General features: G+C 41.1%; 1 protein-coding gene across 3 annotated transcripts; it reads left to right on the top strand.

Moving 5' to 3' along the window:
- Positions 1-7291: 7291 nt before the first annotated feature.
- On the top strand, positions 7292-16290 carry epoa (erythropoietin a). Of its 3 annotated transcripts, none has more exons than XM_026161630.2 (5): positions 7292-7441; positions 11544-11674; positions 11793-11879; positions 12064-12228; positions 14833-16290. In XM_026161630.2, exons 1-5 carry the CDS (start codon positions 7363-7365, stop codon positions 14983-14985), a joined length of 615 nt encoding a protein of 204 aa, XP_026017415.1. In that variant the 5' UTR covers positions 7292-7362; the 3' UTR covers positions 14986-16290. The 3 variants fall into 3 exon arrangements, with proteins under 3 accessions (XP_026017415.1, XP_080155984.1, XP_026017416.1); XM_080299858.1 differs by lacking the exon at positions 7292-7441 and adding an exon at positions 7597-7868 and having other exon boundaries at positions 11541-11674; XM_026161631.2 differs by lacking the exon at positions 7292-7441 and adding an exon at positions 7603-7868.
- Positions 16291-16427: the final 137 nt, after the last annotated feature.

Genomic DNA, 16427 nt, shown 5'->3' with positions numbered 1-16427 from the left:
TGGGACCGGGCCACGAGAGTTGAGGCTCGGGTGTAAAAATGATGGTTTTCAGGGTTTTTATTATTAACTCAGTTTCCCTGGGTCTTTTCCCGTGTTGTAGTTGTGTCTTATTTTGAAAGAAATATTTTCGCATTACCATAGCGACCAGAGAGCATTATTAAGGGGCAGAGAGGAGGATGTTACTCTCAATGTTGTTGGCATATTTCAGGAGGACGCTGCTAATAAAGTTACACAATAACACAGTGAATTTACGTTTATGACTATATTTACAAAATACTACAGTTTCTGTCTCGGTCGTATTATTTTATTTTGTTGTATTTATCCGCGACACCTTAAAGGCCGGTCCGTGAAAATATTGTCTGACATTAAATCGGTCTGTGGCGCAAAAAAGGTTGGGGACTGCTGCCTTTACCAGAAAAACTAAGAGTCAAAGTTAAACGTGTGCTCATTGAACAGCAGCACAGTGAAGAATGTAAATGGAAGAAAGAGGCTGAGGTGGAATGTTAAACCTAAATCTCAGGCCATAGAGGGCCAGCGAGTCAGTGAAATGGCAGGGAGGAGGGAAAAGGGCATTAAGTGGAAATGACAAGTGATGAGTGGCCAATAGATAAGAGGGAGTGTGACTAGGGGCAGTTAGGTCAGAAGAAATACCAAAGAGGGCAGATGGGCAACAGGAAGAGGACTAAATGTAAGGAAAATAAGTGGTTATGCTTTCAAAGAATTATACAAAAGATAATAGGGAAAATCTGAGGAGCTAAAACACAGAGTTAGCTACAGAGTAAGGAATGCAGTTTAGGTCACTCGTGATGTTGCATCACATCTGAAATGATAGTTGCCAATCTCTTCCTCGGATTAAGGATTGCAGCTTTCTTGATACTGGATTGTATACATTCAGCATAAGAGCTTTTAATTAGCTTTTTAAAAAGTGTGTCTGCATTCATGAGCAGCCTTCTGGACTGGATACCTTGAAGTACATATTAATTGTCCACTCTGGCTATACTGGAACAATAAAACTGGTCTTTGCATCTAGAGGAGGCTCAGTAGATTAGCTGATGGTTTCTAGATTGCTAGAAGCACAGGTGTTCACACAAGCTTATCCTTATATCCCAATTCTAGTTAGTAGGTCAAATGCTCCCTTTACAGGTATCCCCCTTTTATTTGCAGGAGGAGCATTCAGTACAAATGAATATCTGTAAGTGATCACAGTAGCATGGAGTTCCACTGGAGGTTAAATGACAGCATTAGGTCAAGGCATCGGTTTCACTGATGAAATCCCTGTCCCGGGACTCTTTCCAAGCTTGTGGCCGTTACAATGGAATCACAATAACTCCAATAACATACAGTTCTTGTCACAGTATATGCCTGTAACCTGAAACAATAACTTCTGACTTTGTCAGTGACCACTGTCTTGGCTCCTGCCTCGGCTCCTGTGTCGCTCACGGAGAGTTTCCCTGTTCTTTTATGTCAGTTTCCTGTCTTGTGGCGCGCCAGAGGAGTAGACCTAGCTGGGTCCAAGCCAAAAACCTAGACAGAAAGTGAAACACACACACACACACACACACACACACACACACACACACACACACACACACACACACACGCTAACAGCTGTGCTCTTTGGCTGTCTCCTATAAAGTACGGTGCAGCGTCTCCTGCAGTTCCCCCTGCTCATGGCACGAGGAATGTGCAATTGGGTTCATCCCAACTTTACATCTCCCCTCCTCCATGTCATCCTAAATTCAATAACTGTGTCCTATTCCAAACCAGGAGTCACTGAGACTGGACACCCCTGCCCCCGCACTCCCCACACATCCCTCACCTCCCACCCCAATCCTCTGCTCTGATCATGAAGCATGGCTCGCAGCACGTACCTTGTCTCCCTCTCCTCTCTCTCTCTCTCATGTTGGCCCAGACATAAGCAAACAGCCCTTTGAGCAAACAATGCAGCACAGTTGTCAGCACTGGCTTCAGTTTAGCACCGCATTGACATGTACAATTAAAGCTGACTCAGAATCTGGGTCTAGAGTTATATCTATGAACTTAGAAAAATACCTGAAATACATTGAATCAAGTTGTTTTAAGTTCATACTTGTCCTCCAGCTGGTGTTTTAGATGTTGCATGTTTAGGAAAGGAACAAATGCAGAAATGTTCCAGTTGTTTTTCTTGGCTTTTGATTAAAAGTGAATTGAGAAACTTTTTTTAATATTATTTTTTTTATTTACTGACATCAGGACAATCATGACTGTTGTAGTGAATCACTGGTCATAGTTAATATCTGGTTATTAACTTCTCTGTGTGTCGGTGTGTGTGTCTGTGTGTGTGTTATACGTGCAGCTTACATAGGATTTTGAAACGGTAAGCGTGGGGGTATGTAAGCTTGGTGACTTATCAGGGTTTCCAAGTATTTGTGAGTAAAGCTGTATGTGTCACTTAACCCTCATGTCATACTGGGACCTTGCATACTGGGACCATTGCATTGTTAGCTTACGATAATACATATGCAAACATACCTTTACTTCCTGTCTGACGGAGCTTTTTCATGTGGCCCCTGAAGGACACCCTTTTCCTTTATGACACACAGAAGGGACTTCCAGGAAATTTCAATATATTTCCTATACTCTGGCTCCAAAGGGACTGTCAGCACGAGGGCACTGGACACAAATACCCCTGACTGAAGTGCAGAGAATGAGTGCTGCATAACATTTTTAACAGACCTGCATTGAGCTGAATCGTTACAATTCACATGACATAATATCAATTTGATCTTATTTAGTAAATAAAACTGATTAAATTCATTATTGTGCACAGAATTAGTAACGCCATTCTGGTTCCTAATGTTTGTCCTACTTCTGATTGTTTCGTTGTCTCATGAGGAAGTCATATTGAATGAAAACTATTCTAAGAATATCATGAATGAACTCCAACACTCACACTTTCCTTTAAATAGCCTTCATCTTCCTGTAGCAGATGCTTTGTTTAGATGATGGATGAGATTGCTCTTCCATGTGCCTGGGTCAGTTTTGATTTATGTTTTTGTATGTAGTTCAGTGAAACTTTAAATAGGTTGTGGTCATGGTGGGGTTAGAACTTAATTAATTTGAATGTGTTGTGATTTTTAAATGGTATTGCTGCAGCAGCATAATAGTATCTTAAGTAAAATTTGTTGTGAATGGTGCTCGACTGCACTATTCACAACAAATTTTACTTACCTTCCACAGATTAAGTAATGTTCAAGATTAACACTGTTCATAGGGATTTTATTTTCCAATTTTTAGAGGTTTGTGATGGTTGGTACAATTGACTATTTTTTATCTAGTCTCTGAACTCTACTGGAGAGAGAAATGCACCAAATCTTTGTAAATTTTTTGCATATTTAATGTAAGTTCAGGTTAACACATGCTAACAGACTTTGTAAAGCAATAAGTAGCTTAAATGACTAAATAACACTAAGCTCATTGTGCACTTGATTAAATGGAACTAGTTTTAAACATAGTAAAAAAAATTAAGATGTCTCAAAAACCGAGAAAATTGAGAATTTTATTATACTAAAAGGGAAATTATTTATAAAGTTCCAAAACATTTCTAGTTCCACGAGATGAGTCGAGGCTTCTTGGGTGGAAAGAGCAAAAGTTCTCCATTGAGAATCATCAAGTTGAAAATGGCAGCTAAGAGTCTCCCACTCATCACAGGTAAGGACAACCTGCTGAATGTAAAGCTAGAACTTGTACAAAGAACTATTTCAGCATTTAAGTCTGTTCTTTATTTTTCTATGTGTGTTTGTTTGTTTTTACAGTGACGTGAAGGACATTCAGAATTTCCTCCTGAATGAGTGCAAGTTGTAACATTTGAGGATGCATGTCACTGGTTGTGGGAAGTTGGGGGTGTTGAAAGTTATACTTTCCTGTGAGCTATGTACTACATTGTCTACCAATTTGGAGGTTACAAGATGTGCACAGTGAGACCATGCCTTCCTAAAGAGCTGCCTTGATTCAAGTGCTTGACCTAATGAATCTCGTAGTAATAGAACTAGGAATGAGTTGCCAAACACAGTGGAGGGAAGATCCATGCAATAAGTTTTATATGTGTCAAACTGTTTCGATGTAAAATTTGTTCTGATGTTGGCAGGTGATCGTTTGAATATCATAGACGAGAAGAAATTATATAAAAGCTTGCACAACAGGCTTCTGTGCTATTCTTTCATGCATGCATGCGTACTCCCGTCAAACTCTCACATTGATAGAAAACCTTCCAGTTTTCTAGATGCTATTGGATAATGAAACTGACAGAAGAATGTGCCTAATGTTGCAGATGTTAACTATGAGAGATCCTCATCTTATAAGAATGAGAGCATTAGTGTTGTCCCTCCTGTCACTCAACTCGTAGCAGCTACATTACCTTCAAAAATTGCAAAAAAAATATTTCACTCTCAGCATATGTCTGTGAAGGTTCTCAGTCATCCAGGTCATCGAAGTCAAAGGAGCTTTGAAAGAAAAGCGTCTGGACTTCTTTAAGTTGCTTGAAGACGTTTCACCTCTCATCCGAGAAGCTTCTTCAGTTCTAAGGTCAAATGTGAGTGGGCGTTAAGGCGTCTGGGGACATCCTGGGCCATCTGACCTCAGGAAATCGCATGATAAGGTGGGGTCAGGTTTCACAATGAGCTCACCCGAAACCCTGGCTGATTGTGACCCACACCCGTTTTCACACCTTGGCTCATGTGATTAGAGGACTATCAGGGGGTCCTTTTGTCCCTCTTTGGGGGGATACTCCCACTGGGTTTAAATCTGGGACTCTCCGCCATTTGACCTTAGAACTGAAGAAGCTTCTCGGATGAGAGGTGAAACGTCTTCAAGCAACTTAAAGAAGTCCAGACGCTTTTCTTTCAAAGCTCCTTTGACCACTCTCAGCATAGCTATCAGCCATCTCCGAGATACAAGATAAATAGCAGCATCGTGAAAAGTAGAGATAACAAGGCTGAAATAGGCACATTTATGGAAACAGTAGGAAAGACTTGGTTGTGCCCCACTTGAAAGTTTCAGTGGTTTCCTCATTTGGACAGGAGGGTACATGTCAGAAGGTGAAAGCAGCGACGCTGTGGAATGCTGACAGGGGAAGGTCAGTCTTTCCACTCACCATGTCTCTGCAGGCTTCCATGTGCTCTCCCAAGCCATATGCTTTGATTAGAGGCAGAGCCAGAGAGAGTGACAAAGTGACTGCAATGTGTGACGTATTAGACTCATGCTATAGGAGGAGCTGTTGAATACGAAGAATTACCATGTTGAGGAGAGTGAAAACTGCCTGATGAAGTCACTGTTATCTTTTGCATCAAGGAAATGAAAAATGTCCTCCCACCGAGCCATGGTGGTCCCAGTTTTCCTATACAGCAAGCACCAGAACTGTGAAAATCTAAATGCAAGGAGTATTCTTCAGAAGCATTTACTTTACGTGAAGACATGCTGAAATTCATAGTGAGAGATGAGGGACACCTAGACCACATCTGGAATACTATTATAAAGTTCATTTGGTGATGGCTGTCTTAAAGATCTACATTCATATCCACAGAACACTACTATTAAACAGTCTGACACAATGCCAAAACTGACTTTCTATATGTTTTTTTTGTTTCTTTTTTTCATCTCTATAATGAATAAAATCCTTCTAAGTGTGTTTTGTTTCATGCTTCTTCATGCTATGGTAACTTCTTGGATAAATAATGCATCATTTTTGAGTCAAACTGACCCCCAAATATAAAAGATGGCAACAGAATTGTAGATAACAGGGAGATTAACAAATGTAACAAAAAATGTAACATTTTTAAACCAACTGACCATGAGTGAAAAAAGTGATTGTCCCCCTTGATTAACCATTAATTAACAGTACTCCAGAAAACCAAAATGAGAGCCATCATCCACAAAAGGCTAAAACACAGAACAGTGGTGAAACTTCCCAGCGTACCAAAAATACTTCAAGAGTGCTTCGATGACGCATCCATCACAAAAGAACCCAGACCAACGTCTAAAGAAGTACAGGCCTCACTTGCCTCAGTTATGTTCAGTATTGATGATTCAACAAAAAGAACGTGATTGGACAAAAATGGCATCCATCTGAGAGTTTCAAGGAAAAATCACTGCTAACCAAAAAGAACACAAACTTGATTCATTTCCCCTCCTCACTTAGATATTTTTAAAGTGCTGCAAAAATGTATTTGATGTGTTCTGGTTTTATTGGTCTAAGGTTGCTAAGGAAGGTACGGTAGCTCAGGGATGGGGCGATAAAATAGGTAGTGCAGTGATATTTGAAATGCTACATATTTTCCGTAATAACTTAAGAAACAGCAATTACCTATCCAGGTTGCACCTTACTTCTCAGTTTGGATAGGCTAGAGGATAAGGTAGATGGAATTCTTTTTAAAAAAGAAAAAAAAGCCTATCACTTTTTCTTCCGGAGGGAAGAAATGTTAAAAAATGGGGGAAAGGTACAAAACAGAGACAGGATGTCACTTCAGACAGGAAATACAATCAGTGGCTAGAAGATGGGATGAGAAGAGCAGAGGAATATCAAGAAACGGGAAAGTGAAACCAAATATCCTTCATTACAGAGCAATGGAAACTAACAAAGCCACAAAATAGATTAATAATATATTTCTACATAAAATATAAACACAAACACTATTCTCTTGAGATCTAAATGTTAAATAAACTATTTGCCTTCTTTGTTCAAAATTTGTCTTTGATAAATATTTAACAGCCCATTTTACACATGACCCAATTTACCTGGTCACAGGCTGGTGGGCACAGAGTGTCTATGTGAGAATCACCTGGGAAACATAAAAACACAGACCCGAAAAAAATCTATTAACATAGAACAAAAGAGAAGTCGTTTAAGAAAACGTAACTTTTGGGGGGTTAAGCTGCTAATGTATGTAAACTTTCCAAAAAACCGTCCCTCTTTACCAAACTCCACCTCAAAACAAATACGCTTTTTTAATGAAAAACGGCGTATAAAACAAAGAAAGAGAAAACAAACGAAAGCATTTCTGAAGTTTTCTTTTGTCATTTTCGGCAATAAATATATTCTAATGAGCGTTTCTGAAAGCACCCAGACAATGAATGGGAAGTGTCTGCGCGGCTTTTTTTGAGGCATTATTTACTTTTTGTTATCTAAACACCGATGGGGCTATTATTTGGATAACGATGAAAGAAAACATTTTGCCTTAAGGGAGGAGCGGCTTATATTGTCATCACTAAAACAATGCAACTATATTTTCAAAGTCATCAATAAAAAAAATCAAACGGCATCACTTTTTAGAAACACCTACCGGATAAGTGCACAAGAGATCCACAAAAGAGCTTCGTTTCCAATTAATGGGCAATAGACGGACCTATGGGCCAAACCGCGAGGACCCTGTGAGGGGCTATGCGGATGCCGCTATGGAGTTTCCCAGTGAGTTATGGGCATGCCTTCATGTTTTTTTCTCTGTACTCTGGCTTTACTAGTTACTCTATTTTCACTCTTTACGCAATGAGTCACTGCATGGTGGGTTGATGTTTAATGTCACCGCGGTACGTAGAAAGGCGCGTAGTCGTTCTTGCGGGCTATCACGTTATCACTATATCCTTGGGGGAGGTAAATAAAAGGTTTTGCCAAAGCACAGCGGTGATGCAAAGTGTGGAAGGTGACTGCACGGACCTATTTTTTTACACGGACCTGCACGCTGGTCGGGATTCGCGCAGAGACCAGCGCACTTGGTGGTGTATTGGATCTGTTGGACGGAACCTGAATCGTGACGCCTGCGCATGTGTTTAGTTGTTTCACGATGTGTTTTAAAGATGCTGCACCTGTTTGCGAATGTTGCAGAAAACAGGTAGAGGTAAGAGCGCATGTGAGATTTCTATTTTGGTGCCTCGCTTGGTGTGCATGACCTGCGTGCCACAGCGGTCTCTGTGCTGGGCATTTTTGAACACGCTCATCACGCTGATGACACATGGATGCTTGCATTTAGGCTTCTCGATGTACAGCTTATCCTGTATGGAAGAATATTGGTTCTGGGGTTTGGGATTTAAGCATCTGGAGATAAGTTGCTACTTTTTCCGGTTTTTCGCAGATCACAAAAGAAGAAAAAGAAGAAAAATGACAGTCCTGTGCTACAGGATTGTCATTTTTCTTCTTTTGTGCTTTACTCCCTGTAGCATAGTTATACGTTGAACCGTGCTTTAAGACTGTAATACACCCAGAGGCTCTTGATTATTTAAGATACTAACATTTAAAAATGAAATAAAGCCAATGAATTGTATTTGGTGGAACAAATGTATGATGGAGTGAATATGCATGTTTATGACAAAAAAAAGTCTGCTGATGAAGCAGTTGTTACTGCAAATCGCTGCTCTACATGAGGTGCTGAGTATTGAGGACTTTTTTTGTCTCGTTCATTGGGGAAATCCATCTCCACTGCGTTTCTCTAGCGTGACACAGCATACTGGAAAATGTTCAAACATGCAAGCTGAATCTGTGCTTTCTGGCACAGTCATCGCATACTTAAGTCAGCAGAAAAGAGCAAAGGGTTATCAAAGGGTGACCGCTATAAGGGATTCCAGCAGAACAGGAAATTATGTCAGACCTGTGTCATCTGATAGCTACCTATTTACAACTCTGCACTTTATCATGTGGAAGACCTGTTCAAAGTAGAAGACTGCAAAGCATTCAGCAGCAACCATTCCACTGGTGATATGTGTTTTAAATAGGATCTCCTTATCAGCCCTGTGTGCCATCTAAAATGCTACAGTCTTTTTGCACGTGTTTGTGAGAGTTAGATAGAATAACGCATACCAAAAGTGCCAACTTTAAGTCGGCCGGTCACCTTTGCAAAGCATCTGTCACATACCTGGCCTGAAGTTTGCCATTATCCAAAGTACTGCCACTTGTGGACTGCTGATTTCAATTTAAAATAGCAACATGGTTTTGGCAGCCGTTGGCAGGCGAACCTGTTAACTTCCAGTCTGGCCGCAGTCCTGGGCCGCAAATTCCACCATCGTGGTGAGAAAGTCGAGAGTGGATGCATGTGCGTACACTTTTTAGATTGATGAATTCTCACGTAGGCAGTGGTGGAGTTGAAAAGTTCGCTGATAACCCTCAAGCTGAGTCACACACACTAACAAATGCCAGATCGGATGAAAAAAAAAGAAGCAGAGACCAGTTTGCCTCTCAAACTTGCATATGTTATTTTATCAGAGACTGCACTGGTAACTATATGTTGTTATTTTTCAAATAACAATTAAACTTTCTGTCACTGAGGGTGAAAAAGCCCAGATTCCAGTTATATAGAAGCAGATGTGCCACTGACAATCCTCATGTCACTGCCAACGAGGAAAACGGGAGGTGTAGAGGGCTGTTGACCTCTTCTTGATGTTTTCTCTTGTGTTATCACTTTCAAAAGACTTCATCTAATATTGGAAACCATCTCAATTTGTTGTAGTTATGAGGAGGTCTGAGAACCTAATGTGACCTGTATCAGCCCCATCTGCCTGGGAAAATCATCTGTATTTTCTGTCATGCTTTTGCGTCACACAGCCAGGCTGCTGTGAAAGAGCGCATTCAACATGTGGCACAGAGGAACAAGGCTGATGCCCACATGACCCTCAAGATTTCCAAGTGTATCGTTAGAGTTCAGAATGTGGCTTGATTTCTATGAATGTGACAAGTTTCTTTTATGCTCATGGGAAAAAGTTAGAAACACAGCTGACTAATGTCCCAGCTGTGGAAATACCCTGTTACAGCAAGGATTAAACAAGGTCATTCCTGCACTGTCATGGTATCTGCAGGTTTCTGTTCATAATGCAGCAGATCACATGGTTTCATTTGCCGAATCATGCTGTTGTGACACAGCTTAAACAGTAATGCATCACATACTAAGACTGAGCAGCTTAGTCAGTAGCAATGCATCAAAGTTAGGTACACTATTCCTAGAAAGGCTTTTGTTGGCTAACTGACACAGTCCTCTAGCCTCACATGTTCTCACACTGAACACAGGTCACAGGACAGCAGGGGTCTGAATTAAGTGTGACAACAAATAAATAGATTGTTTTGTGTTCTTCAGCATTTGAGTGCATTTTCCTTTAGCTGATGTCTCTTCTGTAGTTGTGTATTTAAAATAGTTGTCACGATTTTATCACTTGGTAGAATTACTTTTTCTGAAGGATCCCTGGCTATGCGGCTATACGTACGAAAATTCCCAGAGGGGTAATAAGTGAGGAAAAAAAGAATCTGGATGGCTCCACTGAGATGATCTGACCTGGTTCTGTTAGTCAGTGGTGGTTATTTTGCTTGCATGGTTTAGGTCCACTTGTTTCCTCAGCAGATCTCTGTAAATCATCTGCTGTGGCCTTTGTAGGCACCAGCTCTTAACCCAGTCGGACACCAATGGTAGAGTTTGGGCTGGCGTGCTAGACCGCGCTCAAACATCAAATGAGACGATATCGTTTGGTGGATCAATGTTCCATCCTTCCAGTAGAGTTACAGATAGTTGAAGTACCAGTACCAAGGAGCACTGAGGTACAGTATCTTACTAAGATACTTTATTTTTTCTTATAATTTGTTTTCAGAATGATGGACCTGACCTGGGCAGAAGTGTTACTTTAAGACTATGTAGAACATTTGCTCTGCTTGCTTCTTTGTAAAGTTTCCCAGCCATTGGCATCAGAGCCTGTGCCTCTTGGTTTGTCTGGTTACGTTAGGCTGCTCTATGAACTAGATTACTTCATATTTTGTATCGGTCTGGATTTAGGTTTCTGTTTGTTTGCTCATGCTGGTTAGACGGATGCACAAAAACATCAAGAGGCTCATCTTCTCCCCGTTCCCCTAAATAAAATATTATTTTGACGTGAAGCATGTCATGAAAGAATGGTCAAAGTTGACCTACAAACAAGCAGAGAAGTAAAACAAATGGAAAATTACCAGCCTCACAGCTCTTTACCTGAGGGGTGACCTGCAGAGTCCGCATGAGAAAGACATTTTAAAATGTTAGTGAAACAATGAACCATGCTTAACTGTTAATGTGCATATCACACAAAAGTTTAGATTGTGCTTATATTTGACTATGCTTATCCCTTATATATCTGAAGTCCTCTTGAGTGCCATGATTATAATATGGCTGTTATGTCTTAAACTAAACTTATATTATTCAGTATTCCCACACTTTCTCTCACAGCTGTTGCCCTCTTACAAGTGCAAATTATGCACCAAGCCATGCTGTTAACTTGAAGATGTATATATGGATGGTAGAGAAAAATCTGATATGATTTCAGCATAAAAATTATGTAAATGCTTAACTGCAACATGCAATGAAGACAGATTTATCATTAGAAACACAGCGGATGGTTTGAAAACTAAGTTACGTTTCTTTTGTTAATGAAAATGTAAAACGTGTTTTCAGCTCAGAAGAAACTCAGTGTCACAGTTTCAGTGCTGGTACTGGACATGTGAAGTGGTATCAAACCATCGCCAGACTTTGATGAAATGTGTTTGTGTGTCCGTTGTGTGTGATAAGCAGGACTGCTTGCCTTGCTGTTGTTAGTGTTGGACTGGACCCAGCCAGGCTTGTCATCCCCACTGAGGCCAATTTGTGACCTGAGGGTCCTGAACCATTTCATACAGGAAGCACGAGACGCAGAAGGTGCTATGGTGAGAGGAAAATGTATGCATGCATTAAAACCTGAGAGCAGCTGAAGGTTGCTTTATGTTGTCCTCTAAAGACTCTTTGTCTGCTGAAGTCATCAATACTCTCTCTCTCTTTTTGCAGAAGTCATGTAGAGAAGGCTGTGGCCTGTCCCAGTCTGTCACCGTCCCCCAGACTACAGTAGACTTTGATGTATGGGAGAAGAAAAATGTAAGTAATCACTGATGACTGCTGGATGTTAAGCAGCAGATTTAAATCAGCTATCAAATCCAGTCGACCTGTGGGCAAAGCCGTAGTACCTGTTCGTTTCTAATCTGATCATTATTACTGGCTCCGTTTGTTCTAGTATAGGGACGGTCTTTAAATCCTGCCCCCGGTTTTTTTTTCCTGCAAGGCACAGGAACAAGCCCAGGAGGTGCAGACTGGCTTATGGTTGTTACAACAGTCCCTCAACACGCTACAGACGTCGGTCACCAACACAGCAATGCACAGTCACATAGACAACACCATCAGAAACCTGCTCAGCATCAACGCTGTGTTGCGTAGTCTCAACATCCAGGTGAGTTGGAGAAGCTTCCCAGGTAGTAATTCAGGAATAACAGGTCAGCAGCTGCCCAGCAAACATCACTGTGTTGTCACTGTGTACATGGGCAAATGGTCATGGTCAGGTGCCAAAATGTGCAATATTTGGTTCACAACCAAAGGGGATCTTGCTTTGATATCTGATTGTTGTCCATTTAGACCCTCTTTAATGAGCAGTATAAGCTGTGGTAGTGGGTTTTGAAAGCAGTCAGCTAATTTAGTCGGGTCAGGCATGTGCAGAGGTGCAGTGCTATTTGTAGTGGAGCACATCAGTCAGGCACTTTTGAGTTATCTGCTTCTAAAGCTCTACATTTTTGACCATTATTCAACTATAACTAAGCAAATGGGATCAAACTGACTTTAAAAATATATGAAGTCTTCTGTCTAACCATGCTTATCACTCCTTACTTGTTGCTCACCGCTCTCTCCTCCTCGGACACATCTACTCTCTCTTTTCACATTACTTCCTGTGGGATAGATGTCCATGCACTCCCTAACTATGATGCCATCTCTCTCCCTCTCCTATTCTCTGGTGAATTTTGAATTCTACTGCATGCATTTACAAAGATAATATCAGAGTTAGAGAACTGCAGCAGTTTGACACTTCAGTAGTGTATATTCAATTCAGCACCAAATCACAACAACAGTCGCTTTATATTGCAAGGTAGACCCTACAATAATACATACAGAGAAAACCCCAACAATCATATGTGCCTACTATGAGCAAGCACTTTGGCGACAATGGGAGGAAAAAATTCCCTTTTAACAGGAAGAAACCTCCGGCAAAACCAGGCTCAGGGGGGGCGGGGCCATGTGCTGCAACTGCTTGGGGTGAGAGAAGGAAGACAGGATGAAGACATGCTGTGGAAGAGAGACAGAGGTTAATAACAAGTGTGATTCAGCAGAGAGGTCTATTAACACGTTGAGTGAGAAAGGTGACTGGAAAGGAAAAACTCAATGCATCATGGGAATCCTCCAGCAGCCTACACCTATTGCATAACTAAGGGAGGATTCAGGGTCACCTGGTCCAGCCCTAACTATATGCTTTAGAAAAAAGGAAAGTTTTAAGCCTAATCTTGAAAGTAGAGATAGTGTCTGTCTCCTGAATCCAAACTGGAAGCTGGTTCCACAGAAGAGGGGCCTGAAAACTGAAGGCTCTGCCTCCCATCCTACTTTTAAATACTCTAGGAACAACAAGTAGGCCTGCAGAGCGAGAGCGAAGTGCTCTAATAGGGTGATATGGTACTACAAGGTCAATAGTATATTACAGATTTGAGAGCAGAAGAAAAAGAAACGGATATTAAATGGAATTACAAACATAACAGTTTAACACTAAATTTAACATAAAAAAAAAAGCATGTGTTGTTGGGTTGTCACAGTTAATGTGATTTGTGTTCAATGAACGAGTGAGTAACTGGTACTCTGGGAGATGGCTCCAGCTGTGAGTGCAGTGCCAAAACTTTGTCCTGCAACTTCCCCGTGTTCTCACACTGCACGTTTAGAGCCAAGTCCCCTCCTGCTCTTCACTTATGATGTTAATATGTGAATGAAACCAAGCAGAATAGACTGAGCTGAACTTTCAGGCTTTCGGTTGCATTTCTACCTTAATATTGATACATAATTAAAATATTTACAGAAGTGTGCACACAGCTGTTAATGGGACTTTGTTAGTGTGTCACTATCAGTGTTTGAATCTTAAACTATGTAATACTACATTTATTTATTACAGGCTGCAGCAAAAAAAGGGCCCTCATATCATAAACATTCAGCCTCCTTTCATTCATCTTAAGTGCTACACTGTTTCCATAGAGAAACTGATGTGTAAAACCTGAGCCTCCACAATATTACTGTTACTAGGACATCACTTGACCCTCATTGCGTGTGCTAACTTTGGAGCCACTAATTTGTGCGGCTCTTAGTAGTTGAATATTGGAACAGACTGCATCTTTATATATAAATTAGTGCACCGTGAGTCCTTCCACCCCTATGGTTCATTTTTGGAAATGCTCTTTGGTAAACAAGATTTTTGATGTGAAAAGAAGTTTTTGCACCTGTGCAGAATAGTAAATCTAGCCCTAAATACCACGATCACAACTTTGACCCCACATTTTTTGTTGTTGTCTGTCTTAATAACTGTGATAACCAATCGAGCCAGCTGTGAATGTTGGCTCGAATTTTGTTATTTGGGGGAAAAATTGGTGAAGCATCAGTACACTGTGTTCCAGCACATCTACGCCTCTGGACATGTGCTGGGCAAGATTAGGAAAAGGCATTGCAGAAGAGTGATGCATGTTTTATTCTTATCGTTGCTACTTTGCATAAACCATATAAAAAAATAATATTACTGTTAAAAAATCTGGAAAATGTGGGGAAAGGTATGTACTTGATGATTAGAGACAGTGCATTTGTTTCTAAGATGGTCTCACTTATTGCATTAAAGTGAAATAGAGACTCTTTCTTTGGCGACAGACAAACGGAGCACAGTCACAGACATTCAGGTCCAAACTGTCCTGAAGGACAAACTCCTGTCGTAAGAACATGACTCAGGGGTCACATCGTGTTTCTTTGTATTCTCTTTCAGGAATTTACACCACCAGCAAATGCAACAGACCTTGAGGGAACATGGAGGGTGTCCTTAGCAACAGATCTGCTTCAGGTCCACGTCAACTTCCTGCGAGGCAAAGTGCACCTTCTTCTTTCAAGTGCACAGGCATGCAAGCCAGATGTCAGCTGATCGACCGATCGCCCCATCCCGGGCGAAGAAATTTGTGTTTCCAAAGGCAAGAGGAGAAATGTGACACTGGTTAACCTGCACGCTGCTGGAAGCGGTGTGGAATGAGAAAGACGCAGCAGTCGTCGCATGCAGAGGAAGAGCTGAAAGGATAGGACTGTCTCAGCAACGCTTTGGATGGACAGGAGATGAACGCACCTTGGAAAGTAGATGTGACTCATGGACACGGTGACAAAGACCAAAGTGATGCTTTTGGGAAGCACTGCTCCAATAGCTGTTTTACTGGCACTCTCTTGCACTTTGTGTGTGAATGTACTTCAGTGTGGGTGAGCTAAGACTGAACGTTTCAGTGTCGTCCGTGTGCGTCTGTTTTCAGCGAGTCTGACCCTTACACTTATTTCTTTAGAGGGAAACACCCAGTTAATACTGACTACACCTGGGCATCAATTTCACTACTGGAGGCAGAAACTAACGTGGCCTCACTCATGGTTTCCACATTTTTCAACTTTGCCTCACAGAAACAGTCTCTCAGATTTTTTTCAGTGAATATTTTAATATATTTTTAAGTTGAGGAATTACTATTTATACAGATTTTTCTACTTTAAGCTCAATCTTTGACGTAGTGTCAGGTCTAACATGCTAGTTGGGCTCTTTGTCATGTTTTGTTGTGTAACACTGAACACATTTGCAAAGGTGTTTGCTGCTCTTTCTTCTTTAGTTTTTTGATGATTGTGTGTACCTGATTGCCTGTTTGATACTGCATGTCCTTTCCAAATAACAAAGGCTTACATAGCTGATGTTCAGTTCCAGTGAGTTTGGGGGTGTGAGAGGTCAGTGAGGAGGGTTACATGAGAACTGTGAAGCTGCTACGTCATTGTCCGTGTTGTTGTTTTTGCCTGACTACACTCACCCAGTCTCTACACGCTGATAGCCAGACTGTCTGGAAAAACGTACAATTTACATCCTGTGTGGCTGTAATTGCAAATAGTTTTCCAGAGGCTGACGCGACGCCGTCTTCTCCCTCCCTCTATTGTTCGTCATCAAACCTCAGCCAGGCAATCAGCGAGCCCTGGGAACTCGAGGCTTTCTGTAAAATGGATGCTCAACTGTTTCAGATTAGTTAAGTGTTCTTCCTTGTTTTTTCCCCTTATTTTTATATCTTGTCGTGCAAGTGCAAGATGTTTTAAGGATGTTTGTATGCGTTTTCTTTCCTGTTTTGTGTTGTTTTGTCCCATCACTGTATGATTCCCTATTTAAATACGAAATGTTGTTCTCGGATAAAGAAAGGATGGATGGAAACACAACAAAGGGGAAGTTTGTGCATCTCGTTCATTATTTTTGCCTTTTTTCCCCTCTCGATGGGGTGAACAAGCAAGCACAAGTACAAGCTGCCACAGCAGAATTTACTGGTTCCACATACAAATTTTCCAGCCACGAATACAGAA

This window comes from Astatotilapia calliptera, chromosome 3 (assembly GCF_964374335.1).
Source record: "Astatotilapia calliptera chromosome 3, fAstCal68.1, whole genome shotgun sequence".
Classification (NCBI taxonomy): Eukaryota; Metazoa; Chordata; class Actinopteri; order Cichliformes; family Cichlidae; genus Astatotilapia; species Astatotilapia calliptera.
This window is presented reverse-complemented; position numbering and strand designations above follow the sequence as displayed.

What these genes read in the sequence shown, in the direction of transcription:
- epoa (XM_026161630.2), top strand. Translation starts at nt 7,363, where the DNA reads ATGGGCAATAGACGGACCTATGGGCCAAACCGCGAGGACCCTGTGAGG. An exon ending in TGCCGCTATGGAGTTTCCCA is followed by an intron (nt 7,442 to 11,543) that starts GTGAGTTATGGG and finishes TGTGATAAGCAG; the next exon opens with GACTGCTTGCCTTGCTGTTG. An exon ending in TGCGTAGTCTCAACATCCAG is followed by an intron (nt 12,229 to 14,832) that starts GTGAGTTGGAGA and finishes ATTCTCTTTCAG; the next exon opens with GAATTTACACCACCAGCAAA.